At 38.2% G+C, this 14,301-nt stretch overlaps 1 protein-coding gene across 1 annotated transcript in view; it reads right to left on the bottom strand.

Annotated features, from left to right (window-relative positions):
* Positions 1 to 537: 537 nt before the first annotated feature.
* LOC124787810 (translocation protein SEC62) overlaps positions 538 to 14,301 on the bottom strand; it is a 99,437-nt gene continuing 85,673 nt past the window's right edge. The window contains exon 8 of the mRNA XM_047254737.1: positions 538 to 2,170. Coding sequence (XP_047110693.1) covers positions 2,047 to 2,170 — 124 coding nt within the window. The 3' untranslated portion in view covers positions 538 to 2,046. The remainder of the gene's footprint in view (positions 2,171 to 14,301) is intronic.

Here is a 14,301-nt window from a genome sequence, read left to right on the forward strand (position 1 = left end):
TCCCAAAGCATTTATAGAAACATTTTCAAATTTGATTTAATGCAGAAAACATCATTACTTTGTTCATGTAAATGTGTCTGCACTGTACATGTGTACCTGACTAGAAAGAAAAAAAAGCACTGCAGCACGTTCAGGACGCAGCTAGTTATTGACAAAAACTAAACAAAAGTTCAAAATTATGAAGGACATGTAGGTTTTGCTAATGGATTATATATATGAAATGACAAGCTTTACTGAGAAATTTTCATTTCCACTATAAGAAAATGGCTTAAATAATACAAAGTTTCATATAAGTAAAATACATTGTATCTTTTTGGTAAACATAATATAAATCAGGTGGCTATCGCAATAAATTTATTTAATTGAAAAGTAACATTGCATTTGCTGGCACTATTTCGCTAAGCTGTTAAATAGAAGTTAAAATTCCCACAGTAAATGACACATCGTAAGTAGCAAAATTAAGTTAGGATATAATGCGTTCTTTCTAGCATTTTAAGTACTACACAGATGCTACAAGCACCAAAAACATAACAGTCATTAATTTTTGACCAACTATGACTTTAATTTGAATGTTTCAAAGAAATAATGGAGTACAACATGGCATGACACAATAGCAATGTAAATTACTCAAAAAATAAAAATACATCTGCCATATACACCATATAATGTACAATCTGAAAAGAATTAACAGGATAATGTTAACTGATAATAAAACCCAGCTCCATTGAACTTAGAGAATATAACAGCACAATGCCAACTGGAATGAATATAACCAGACAAATGAAATTCAGATCTGCGTAGATTTTTCAGCATTTTGGACCCAATTGCAGAAAATAAAGGCAGTATACTGTACTATTTTGTACGTCATATCACAATGAAATGAACCACTGGAAAATAATGTCACTGAATACAAAAACACAGAGCTTACAAGCTTGCATACAAATTTCTTAATGTTCTGTGCAGTTTCTCTTATGACATAGTGTACTCTGAGAGTAATGCATATCATTCATAAAATTCACAGTAAAATGTGTATTTAAAACTTCGTGCTAGGGGAAATTGAGGAGAAAAAAAAAAAAAAAATGAAATGCACTTGGAATGATTAGGATTTGTGTAGAGCTCAAAACAGTTATATACATATTCACTATGTCACCACCAATTTTTTTTTAATTCTTCATATTACAGTAATGTAGCGAATTTCTCTCTCCAACACCTGCACCCACGGTGAGATAGAAGCTAACACTGTTTATTTATACAGCAAACATTTGTCTTGTACAGTAAATAATAATAATAATAATAATAATAACAGTTGTTTAATATGAGACTTTCTCACCACCGTATGTATTTCACAGGTTTACACGAGAGGACACACAACAATTTCAGAAATCAGCACCCTCAGTCATGAAATCTCAGTACACAATAATACAACCTATTCCCATATTTTTGTGTGTTCATGATGATCATGTTTTAAATAAACACTTTCAATTACGTGTTCATTTCTCTAGATATGATTCTGCAGCTTTGCATCAAGGAAATACATAAAAATAATGATTTCACTGAGAAAGAAGAAACTCCATTAACTAAAACATTGCTTACTACAACAACAAGTTTATATAAGAGGACCACTCATATTAACAATACTGCCAATGAAACTAGCTCTGTCCTGAGTGGCTAGCAAATAAATATATGCGACATGTAATGAAATAACTGTTTTATTAATAAAATGCAGATGTTTCAAATATAGTTATCCTGTGTACTGCATTTCAATATTTTAAAGTTTAAGTGCAAACAATGTGACAAAAAAGTAGCAAGCTCCTGAACTAATACACTTTCCATGATTCCATACACAAAGTTTTCCACTTGGCCAAAATATATCCAGAACATCTGAATGTGCTATATTTCAGCAGTTAATTACCTTACAAGATGATTCTGTTTATAGTTTACAAAACAACTGACAGAAATTGTGAAAGTAACTTTACTGCAGGCTGTGCTGATATTTCAGCCTTCCAACAGATTTTTTATGCAAACTTATTAACAAATATTCTGTTGTTAAGACTCTACTTCTTCTCTCTCTACCATCTCAAAATCTTTACCTGTTTGAGATTTCTGGCTACTTTCTGACTCACTTTCAGAATTTTCAGCTTCTTTTTCTGCATCATCTGATGCTGCAAGCCTGTTAAAAATTCATATATTTATTAATGACTATTACTTAAGAAATTATTTTCAGGTGTTAAAAGTTATACACTACTCCCGAAAAATTTAATTGGTCAAATTGATGACAGTACTGACACAAAAACATACAAAAATGGAAATGTCAAAGAATCCTAATAGTTTTATGCTGGAATGCTACAGTAAAATCACCTCAATTTATCAGTCATGATTATTTTTCTTGACAATGAAATAGAATGATTTACAAGTGGCATGGGGAGAGGAAGTGTAGAATGACACCTCCCTGACCTGATCTTGTTTGTATACGAATGCATCACACAGACTTTTCTGTGACACTGGGTTGAGTGGTTGTCAGCTATTCTGTGGCATGTCAATGGCTAGTACGGACAACCTATAGATATACCAGGTAGTCAGAAACAGTCTAAAAAGCTTGTAAGGGTGTTGCAGGGGTGGTTGTGCTGAGAAATAACTGCTACAAAAAAATTCAATACATTGTGCTATTTCCAAGTTATTTAGCACTGAAGTTAGCCAATGAGGTCACCGCACACAAAAATTCAAGCACTTGGATATGCTAAAATGCATTAATGCATATACATTTGTGAGTTACCACTTTTTGAAATGCTCATTACTGTTTAAGATGTCCCTTTTTTGGTAGTGATAAATTTAAACAAGTGCGCAAAAGCTACATTCATTTGGTTTGAGGAAACCGAATGAAGAACATGTTTGGAGACACCACCTCTGACTGAATTTGCATGCATGATGACCTGGTGCACTAACTTCAATGCTAAATAACTTGGAAACAGCGTAGCATACTGAACTTTTTTTGTTAACACTTATTTCTCAGCACAGCCTACCCAGCAACACCCTTACAAACTTTTCAGACTGTTTCTGAGCTTCCTGTATAGGGCAGGTGTGAACAGGTCTTAGCCAGGTAACTGCAAGTGGATCAAATTAGACAATGTCGGAAATGCCCAATAGGACTACAGATGGAAGAGGAACCACTAGCTATGCTTTGACCACCAATGGTAGCAGAGAAGTTTATGTCAGACAGTCTTACCTACAAAGCTGTAACTCAAGAACACTTTGGTCTATTGTGTTTTTGGAATGGACACTTTAATCTCTAGGCACTGAGGCCTGGACTCATTCAGGCTTAGTCTGACACATTAATGATATCTACAGTCTCTTTTTAAATGTGCCTGCCTGCCTCTCGAGGCCGTCTCTATGTGATGAGTAGTAATCTATCCTAATTTATATTGTAGGGAAAAATTTGATGTGTTTAAAGCTCAAAATGAAACTGTCATCACAGAACACAAAATATGTAGAATTAGAATGGAGCACACTTTGAAATATCATTGTCATATCAGCAGGAAACAGAAATGGCTATCAGCTTCCAAGAAAGCAGTTATTTGGATGGCAGGTGCAACTAGTTTGGGAAACACCATGGGATTTGTTGGTTAAATAGAGATATATTTACCCTTGCTCCAGATCCATCCTGTAGAATGGATACAGCACAAATCAAAAGCTGAGGAGAGAGAACCTAGAGAAACTAAAGGAGTTAGCCAATGCCAGAGGTACACAAAATTTTGAAGTGAATATAAAGGAAATTTGTTGACCTATGTCCTCCACAGCGAATCTATATGCTGCAGCCAATAACTCAGCAGCCTAAGTGAAGCTTTACTAGTGACTTCATTATTTCAGCTTGTGAAGAGAGCATCTGCACTGCAATCAAATAAATACAGTTTGGGCAAAGTTGTTGAGAACAACTAAATTTTTGTGAATTGTGGGGGAAGGAAACATATTTAACCAATTAATTCAATAAAAATAAATACTGCATAAATAGTGCAGACATATCATAAAGACATAAAAAAACTAGATCATACATGATGGGGTGAGAACCCACAACTTTCAGCATACAAGCCAAATAACTTAATTACTAGCCTATGTTGCCATTTATGAAATCAGTACTATTTTCCTTAATGTTCTAGTGTATTAATTACTAGCCTATGTTGCCATTTATGAAATCAGTACTATTTTACTTAATGTTCTAGTGTATCACAAAAAAATTCTGAAATTCTTGGAGTTTTATGTGTATAGCCTATGTCATGTTTTGAGAACGTCTTTCATGTAATTCATTAAGACTGTTAACAACCGCCATGATGAAACTTTTACTAATGGCACTGTTATTTCAAATTGGTCTTTGAAAGCCTTGGCCAACTGTGCCACTTCAGAATTAGACACTGGGTTCATGGAGCACTGGTGGTGGTTGCCGTTACTGTGGTTTTCAGTCCAAGGGCTAGTCTATCCTGTGCAAGCACTGTTCATTTCTACATAGCTACTCCAACCTATAACTATTTGAGATGAGACTTACTGTGCTAAGCCCTGGTCTCCCTCTGCAACTTTTACCCCTCCCTCCACCCCCTACCCTCCATAAACCAAACTGCCTATTTCTTGATGCCGCAGGATGTGTCCTACCAACTGACCACTTCTTTCTGTCAAGTTGTGCCAGAGCTTCTTTTCTTCCCATTTCAATAGAACACCTCTTCATTTGTTACCCGAACTACATATTTTAGGTTTGTACTGTTCTTGGGTCTCCAGCCGGGTGCAGTCATTTTCAAACCACGATATTTCGACAGGGTTCCTTGCCGTCAGGTGATACTTGTAATGGTACTTGAATTACATAACCATTAAGGTACCTCACCTCAACCTCTCGATACCAGCAATATTCTACTGTGTTTCTGTAAAGTAGTTAACATATTTCTGAGACAACATTCAGATTTGATTTCATTAATGTAGAGGTACTTCGATACATCGATATGTTTATATTGCAATTATATTATTCTTATGTGTATTCTTTCTTTTGTCACTATGATCTTTGACGTACTTCTAACTCTGATTTTTGGGCGCGTAAGCGGTTATTAGAGAGTCAAGTCTTGGTCGTCATGTTGAAAAGACGCAAATTGTAGTCAATTTATGAAGTGTGAACTTTAACAGTGAGGAAGATATTTTCAAGTGAAGTGTTATTGCTACAAAAATAATAAAAAAGAAGTGTAACTTAAATTCGGAGTGCTGATTACTTTTTTACATCACCACTGTGCTAACTTGCAAAAGTTTAATCTTCAAGAATGGTTTATGAAACACATCTATAAAACTTTTGAATATCACAGAATAACACCTAGGCGCCTCTTTGCATCCGAGCTTGGAATCATCACCACCTAGATTTTCGGCGATTGAGCCATGATTTTACAACGAGACCAGTGTGGGAAACACGAAAAGATGAGTGCCTAGTTTATCCATTATTTCATGAAATGACTTTATTAACTGTGCTCTAATGACATCTGCCACATAATATAACTTTGTTGTTGCCCGAAAATGCAATATTTAGCAGCGTGAGCAACACCACAATCATAATTAAGTTTTGACCTTTGTTGTGGTAGGGTTGTTAGAACCTGCAGACTGAGTGTCTCTGCTGAATCTCCTCCCCTTTATATTCTGATCGCTCCCCACCCTTTCCTCCGAGTCATGCCGCATGCGGCACTGCGTGGAGTGGTTGTGGGGAGGGGCGGACTGCTGGCTGCTGGATGCGAACTGTGGACCATCAGATGTCCTGTGGCCTTCGTTGGGCGCGGAAGTCGCTTTGGGTCGGCGCCATCGAAATATCGTGGTTTGAAAACGACTGCACCTGGCTGGAGACCCGAGAACAGTACAAACAGTTAATTCACTGGGAAAGCCTAAGATCATACATATTTTATCTTCAACTGTCTTCTGAAGTACCACATTTCAATAGCTTCTATTCTATTCTTGTCTAGAGTTTCATATATCAGTATAATTCAGACAAATATCTTCAGCAAAGAATTATAAACATTTATTTTTATATTTCTCAGCCTATCTTAGTTGCGGCTGGACTACATGCATGGCCAGGAAAGGGCATCAGTATGTGAATGTGTGAGCCTGTAATGGATGTCATATTAGTTGTTGTTTAGGTGTTAAGGCTGAACTTAGCAATTGTCATACTGTCTTTTCTGGGAGCTGAGACTGGAGGCCAAGGAAGAAAAAGAGCTATTTACAACAGGTCATTAGGAGAATTTTTTCCATAAGAAATGTAGTGACATGGTCTCTCAGTCTTATGTTTATCCTGTAGTACAGAGTCAGTTATTTTTCATTATTTGGCAAATTTACTTTATTTTAACTTTGTGGTCAAATGCTCTCCCTGTTGCTACTGTCCTAAGGGAGGGAAGTTGTGAGTGCCATCTGCCTGTGACTCCCGTAATCTTTGTCTTGTGCATTATCACATTTCAAGTGTTTGTGTATAATATTTTCTGAGGTGGAGATTGCAGATCAACTCAGCATTGGTCTAAACAACCTTGGAAAATCACCTAGAAACCATACTCAGTCTGGCTGGTTTACCATAGCAATGGTTCCAGAATGAGAATGGTCCCGAGTTCGAGTCTCGGTCGGGCACACAGTTTTAATCTGCCAGGAAGTTTCATAGCAATGGTTGTTAATCCACTGCATGGCATCCACCCAGGTCTGGCTCAACTCTCTGTCCCACAAGGCAGCACTCAGGTTACATTTATGAGCACCACATATTACCACTAACACTTCCTTCTAAGTTTGAGAGCAATTAACCTGGTCCACTGAATATGTCTTCAAAGACAAAAGTTATTGGCTGGTCTTTGCAGTCAGGATTATAGTATACCAAAAATACCACCTTACTCATTGAAGACAGGGAATCTTGAGACACTGGATACAACACTTCAACTCACTAATGATCTTCCATTGTAGAAGACTTTCCATGACATGTACTGCAATATTCTTTATAACTGTTGATGACTGCCCCACATTCATACACATATTTCAGCCAAGTTCTAAGCAGTCAAACTGAGAATGACTCCTCTAGAATTTGTACGACATGAAGAATTGTCATTCAACACTAGAATGTTCTTACTGGTCCTTATGAGACAGGAGACTTAAACAACATCAGCTTCCTTTGATGACATAAGAAACGTCTTTGACTGGACTGGAGTTGGTGGCAGTGGTTGGACGTATGGGACAAGTCTGGCACCTTAGTATTTTACTGAGATGTGAGACATGGGGTGAGGAGTTGGGGGCAGGGGTGGAACTGTGATGAAGAACGATATTGTGTAGGATGTTGGGTGCATACTGGAGGCCCATAGGTCATATCTCTGTAAAAGACCGAGATGCGAGATCTGTCTCTTACGTACACCCACTTGTCACCTCCTCAAGACTCAGCCTTTTCAAAGGCATTTCCTATTCCATCTAAGTAAAGGCCACCTGTGTAATTAGCATGTAGTCTCCCAACTCGGCAGCAATCATTGCGCAGCACTCTATGTGGGCGTGACCACTAACAAGCTGTCTGTCCACTTGAATGGTCACTACCAAAGTGTGGTTGAGTGAGAGCTGGACCACCCAATTGCTGAGCATGCCATACAACATCCCCATCCCTTCCCCCCACTCCCATCTAAACGTTTGCCAATCTCTGTTCTCCACCCACTTCCCACTCCAGCTTCACATCCATCAAAACATGCGATCAATAAAAAATAAAATACAACTATTGGAATTTGAGCTCCAATCTTTGAACTGCTAATTAGTTTGTGTTACTGAGCACTGGTGCAGAGACACAGGAATTGAACATGTAGTATTACCACTGTATGAAAGGGCAAGCTCTCACTGCAGAACTGCTTCAAGGGGTGGAGGATCACGTGTTTGTATCAGAAAAGGAACACAGTTCAAATCAAGACATGACCTCAGTACAGCAAGTGAAGACAAACACTTTGAAATATCAGCTATTGAATTAACAGGGCTTGATATCGCCAAGAAATTAATCATTTTGTGTGTGTATAAATCTCCCAGTGGAAGTGTGGACTCTTCTTTCAATAAATTAACGGAAGTTCTAGATAAAGTCTCAAGTACAAAGTTCAATTCTGTATGGGTATATTAACATTAACACTAATGTCATAAATGAATCCAGCAGCACCCTCATGAATATCCTTCAAAGTTTCAGAATGCCCCAATTGGTCTACAGTGCAACTAGGGTTACTATGAGGGTAATCCCAAAAGTAAGGTCTCCTATTTTTTATAAGTACATAGACCTGTTTATTTCTACAATGGTTTACATCAGTTTACAGCTTGAACATTTAGCTACTTTTCTACATAATCACCATTTATGTCAATGCATTTTTGTAGACACTGTGGCAGTTTTTGTATGCCCATGTCATACCAGCTCGCTGCCATGCTGTTCAGAAAGTTATGAACCTCCTCTTTCACCTCGTCGTCAGAACTGAATCACTGGGAGCACAATTAACGTTGACAGGTACTGTGAGACTATGAAAAATCTCAAACAGGCAATTTAGAACTGGAGAAGAGGAATGTTGAGCAAGGGCGTACACATTCTCCACGACAACGCTCGCCCACACATCGCTCAGCAAACTGTTGCTCTCCTGCAACAGTTTCAGTGGAACATTACCACCCACCCACCCTGTAATCCTGACTTGGTGCCCAGTGACTATCACCTGTTCCCTAGAATGAGATTTTCACTCTGCAGCGGAGTGTGCGCTGATATGAAACTTCCTGGCAGATTAAAACTGTGTGCCCGACCGAGACTCGAACTCGGAACCTTTGCCTTTTGCGGGCAAGTGCTCTACCAAATGAGCTACCGAAACACGACTCACGCCCGGTACTCACAGCTTTACTTCTGCCAGTACCTCGTCTCCTACCTTCCAAACTTTACAGAAGCTCTCCTGCGAACCTTGCAGAACTAGCACTCCTGAAAGAAAGGATATTGCGGAGACATGGCTTACCCACAGCCTGGGGGATGCTTCCGGAATGAGAGGCTGTGGCTAAGAAGTAAAGCTGTGAGTACCGGGCGTGAGTCGTGCTTCGGTAGCTCAGTTGGTAGAGCACTTGCCCGCGAAAGGCAAAGGTCCCGAGTTCGAGTCTCGGTCGGGCACACAGTTTTAATCTGCCAGGAAGTTTCATACCTGTTCCCTAGGTTAAAAGAACATTTGGCCAGAAGGCGATTCAGCTCCGACGATGAGGTGAAAGAAGAGGTTCATAACTTTCTGAACAGCATGGCGGCGAGCTGGTATGACACGAGCATACAAAAACTGCCACAGTGTCTACAAAAATGCATCAACAGAAATGGTGATTATGTCAAAAAATAGCTAAATGTTCAAGCTGTAAACTCATGTAAGCCATTGTAGAAATAAACACGTCTATGTACTTATAAAAAAAATAGGAGACCTTACTTTTGGGATTACCCTCGTACAATGGCTGCAACAGTAATTGACCATGTGGCCACAAATATGGACAGGGAAAAATGTGATGCAGCTGTAAAAGATCTAGGGCTATCAGACCAGCTCTGTAAAATAATAACAGTAAAATCAGGCATCGAATCATTTCCTAAACTACAAGCATACAAACGACATATATCAGAAATCAAAATAAAAGATTTTTCAAAAGAACTAGCAAAACAAAACAGAGATGAAGTGTACAAGGAAACCAATGAGAATATGAAATTCTCTAAATTCTCCACATTATATAAATTGAACTTTGAAAAGGCATTTCCAAAAATATGCATATCTGTATCAAAATCTCACAAAAACAGATGAATAACAGCAGGGATTAAGAAGTTCTCCCAAACACTTAAATACCTCAGTTCCATGGAAGAGAGTCACAGTGTTCCAGAATTCTTAAATTTATATCATAGATACAAAAAGATCTATAGGAAGGTGCCGATTTCTGCAAAAAAGTCATTTAATGACAAAATAATATATAATGCAGAGAATAAAAGCAAAGCAGTCTGGGATGTTATAAAAAAGGAAATGGGGAGAGGCAAACAAACACAGAATAATATACGGCTAAGGGAGGGGAATAAAGTAATAAATGATACAAAAGACTTAGCAAACTATGTGAATGAGCATTTTTCAAGTATTGCAGAGAAGTTACAGCAAAAATTACCCAAAACAAATATAACGCCTGTAAATAATGTTGCACTAAATACAATGATGTTACTTCCAACCACAGAGAATGAAGTCAATAAAACTGTTCAAAAACTGAAAAATAAAAAGCCAGTAGGCTTAGATGAAGTACGAATGTGTGTACTGAAACAATGCATGGAGATTATACAAGGCCCCTTAACAAATATAATAAATGAATCCTTCACATCAGGGACACTTCCAGAGCAGTTAAAACAGGCAAGAGTTGTACCTTTGCTTAAGAAAGGTAATGCAGAAGACATAGAAAATTACCGGCCCATTTCCCTGCTATCACCATTCTCAAAAATAATAGAAGCAATAATGAAAGTAACGAATTACCTGAATAAATACAATCTTTTAAGCGAATCACAGTTTGGTTTCCGAAGTTGCAAAAACACGGAGTCAGCCATAGTAGAATTTATCAAAGTTGTACTTGATGCTCTTGCAAGGTGTATACGCCGACAAGGAAAACAAATTCAGGGATTTCTCCTGGATTTAGCAGTTAAAAATACTTTTTCTCCCGGTGAAAACATACTTTTTCCCTGTTAACTGAAGTATACTTTCTCTCGGAACTGTATAAGTCCTTTGAATGATTGTGGTTTTATACACGGGAGTAGAATTTCCCGGCACTTTAGAAATTTAAACACAGGAAAAAAAAATGCATTTTGGAAAGATCTTTGATGTTCAGCAACATGTACGCTCCATATTTTCGTATTACAAAAGTATAAATTCGAATTCCACCAAAAACCGCATGTTACTTCCTGAAGCACTGAAATTGAGATAGCGATGCGCTTTTGTAAGCGAGTCATAGCTCATGTCACGTGATCTTGCCAGCCGATGACACCAGGTATTCAGAGCTTATGACACGTGATTTAGTCAGCCAATAGCAAACATCACTGTTGAGTAGGGCTAGCACGAACACACAAACAGAAAAAGTTAATGGTTTAAATTAATGTACATAGTGTTGCTACACGAAACACAAAGCTTTCACATATAATATTGGTATGTAAGATTAATAAACTGCAAGAGAAGCTAAGCTTTCATATACAATGTTGGTCTTTTATGCGCGTATTACAATTTAAGATACATCACAGAAATGTGCCAGTAAAATGTTTAATAACGACATAAATGTCTGATCTTCTGGGTTCAAAATTCATCTAAATCGCTCGTCATCAAAAAGTTGATTTTAAAATGAGAATCAAACGCTCTGCGATTTAGGAAATTCATCGTACATTATCGCACAAAGGACCGTTGTAACTGCCAGAATGGTATTTTGATGGTAACGCTTTCTGACTCTCCATTTGGAATATTTTCCCGTGACCTGTTAGAAATAGGTTTGTTTCCGCAGTTGCTAGAGAGCGCCAGAACAGCTCTTGCACAGCTATGATGTCGTAGGGAGCTCGTACGTTCATACGTGTAAAGCATTAAAAGATCGTACATTATGTCATAAAAGAAACAAGACAACAGAGGACACTCCAAGAGCATCAGAATTTCATGAAACCACTAAATGCAAATATGGGTCACGTTGAGACTAGCCACTACCCCACTGTAACTCAGACTGCTCTGCGTCTCAGCCCCGGATCTACGATATTTCCGAACCAGGGCAATACCCCGCCACTCCCTTGAGTGTTTGAGATAGGACGTCAAACTTCTTAAAAAACCGAATTTTCAAAAATATGTTCATTTTGTAGTGCACATCTTTCTGAAGAGTCTGATGCACAAAACATATGTTGTAAGTGTGCCAAGGGGCAGTGCCTCGCCTCCTCACACAGCATTCTTTGTACTTCGCTCTGTGGAATTGAAACATGTATATTTTGTAATGGATGCCATCAAACCATATTCAGGACTGCTTACAATCGGCCGGTTTGACATCCTGCCCTCTCTCTCTCTCTCTCTCTCTCTCTTTTAAAAGAACTCTTCAGAAAATTTGCACTCTTTATTCCCTATCAGCTAAGAACTTGCTGCTTAGTGTGACATAAAATTAAATATAGGATACATAAACCCAGTAAAGACATGAGACAAGCAATACAATACACATTTCTTCAATCCTTAGCTCCTATAACTATTTTTCTCTCTAATCTTGCAACAGCTTTACATGGCGTGCTTTCCTTTGTGTGAAAGAATCTATTACCTCATCAAAGTTCGTCATATGTTTTGCTCCATGAAAAGTCAAAATGTCATTGTCTAATACTGAAAAAGCTGTTAATGCAAATAGGACCCAAGACTGGTGTGGTTTTCAGATCTGATTATGTCTGTTTGTCACTATCTTCTAGATAAAACAAAATAGGCCTTTCTAATACTGCAACAATTGTAATACACACCAAATAAATGAGACTGTTTTGGAACAAACGGTCTTTTTTGTAACGGCAGAATATTATCCCCAAAGTACCAATAGCATATGCCTATTAGGCCTACTACAAGCAAAAAGCTTTACGTTAGGAAATAGTTTCACACTTCATTCATATGCTCCAGTTTCTCAAGTATTAGATCGAAAAGTAGTAGTACGAAATTTTTATACAAACTTGGAATCGTCATACTGTTCCATAGTTTTTGTGATGTCCCCGTTTCTTCTCCTTCCTCGTTCTAACAAACATTCTTGTTATCACTAATTCTGTAACTATTCCTACCAATATCAAAGCTTATTCGCAGATTAACTCCACTAACTCTTCTAGAATCACCGGTTTAGTTACCCCACGATTATTCTCCGATTAGGCATTGATACATGTTCGTACAACGCGTTTTCCCCGCTTCTTTCAGAATAGAATTTAAAGCGGCTGCTAGCCGGCAACTGTACAACTGGCCCCTACTAGTATAGCGATCAGGCCAAGAATTTTCTGTCAAAATTTCATTTTCTTGGATACACCGAGAAGGTAATACGTAATCTTTCTTACCTGTTATTCGTTTATTCCCAGTCCTGTAGTCTGAATCTTTGGATTTAGCTAGTAATTATAACAGTGTTCATCAATCGCAAACCCAATCAATCACACAATCAGACAGTGGTTGGCATTCATCTGCTTGGCCTTACTCCGCTCAGCTCGTATAGCCCCTTTTGTCTGTAGGAAAGTTTGTTTCCACATGCGATGAGGATTCCCCCGACAGAGACATCATGTACACTATGCACACATTCACAAATCAACATACGATTCATTCATAAATCAACTTAGAATCTGTTCAAAAATGTTCAAAAACCGACAGAGATGCATTTCAAAGTCATATGAATAATCAGCAGTCTAAGTGCGCTGATTGCTAGTCGCTTTGTAAAACAAGGTTTTTTTCCCCTCAAGAGTATGAATTTGCTCCCCACCCTCCTCCTAGATTTGGGCCTGCTGTGCATGCAAGAATCTGGCAGCTTGGGCACTCCAATAAAATTTTTCCCAGTAGCATCTAGCTGCTTGCTGCGACTGCTTAAACAGCCAACAGCCACATTTATGTAGCCAGAAGCGGGAGAAGGTACTACTCAATTGCTCATGCGCATGATCCAGCACGTAACTGCTAAAATGAATCTAATGTAGACAGTTGTGACGTCACGCTCATTGGAGGCAATTTGTTGTTACGGAACATTGCATAGTCTTCCTAAAGCCTTTGACACCTTTTGCTATTGGCAGACGCTTGCATGAGCACTGTGTTTTGTTGCTGTATATGATGCATTTCCTTTGCAATTTAAGTTTTATTTTCATTTTTTCTCTCGTTCATGTTTTATTGCTGCAGTATTATTCTGCAGTAGTGGGATACAGTAATATCCTTTGTTAGAGTATCGGTTCTTAACAGTCAAAATTACAAAAATTTAACTGAAAACAAAAACAATGAAAAATTCCCGGGCTTTTCCCAGTTTTCTCCCAGATGAAAAAATGTGAGTGTCAGTTCAGTAACTGCTACATACATGTAAACACTGAATGGTGTAATGATTGTTCTTCCAGCACAGTAGTGGTGAATCCAGCAACATACCCCTGACTACTCTACCGCACACACAAGAACAAACTGCAGTGAGGAGATATTAGAGGCTGCTCTGCCCTTTCTGGTTTTCTTTGTAATTACAGAATTTGGAGGTCAGTGCCTGGACATCAAATTTTTAAAATGGTACAACACGACAGTCAAAAAAATTTGAAAAACCATCTTTGAAAATTAAAAGATCGTAGTTTAT

This window comes from Schistocerca piceifrons, chromosome 3, assembly GCF_021461385.2.
Source record: "Schistocerca piceifrons isolate TAMUIC-IGC-003096 chromosome 3, iqSchPice1.1, whole genome shotgun sequence".
NCBI lineage: Eukaryota > Metazoa > Arthropoda > Insecta > Orthoptera > Acrididae > Schistocerca > Schistocerca piceifrons.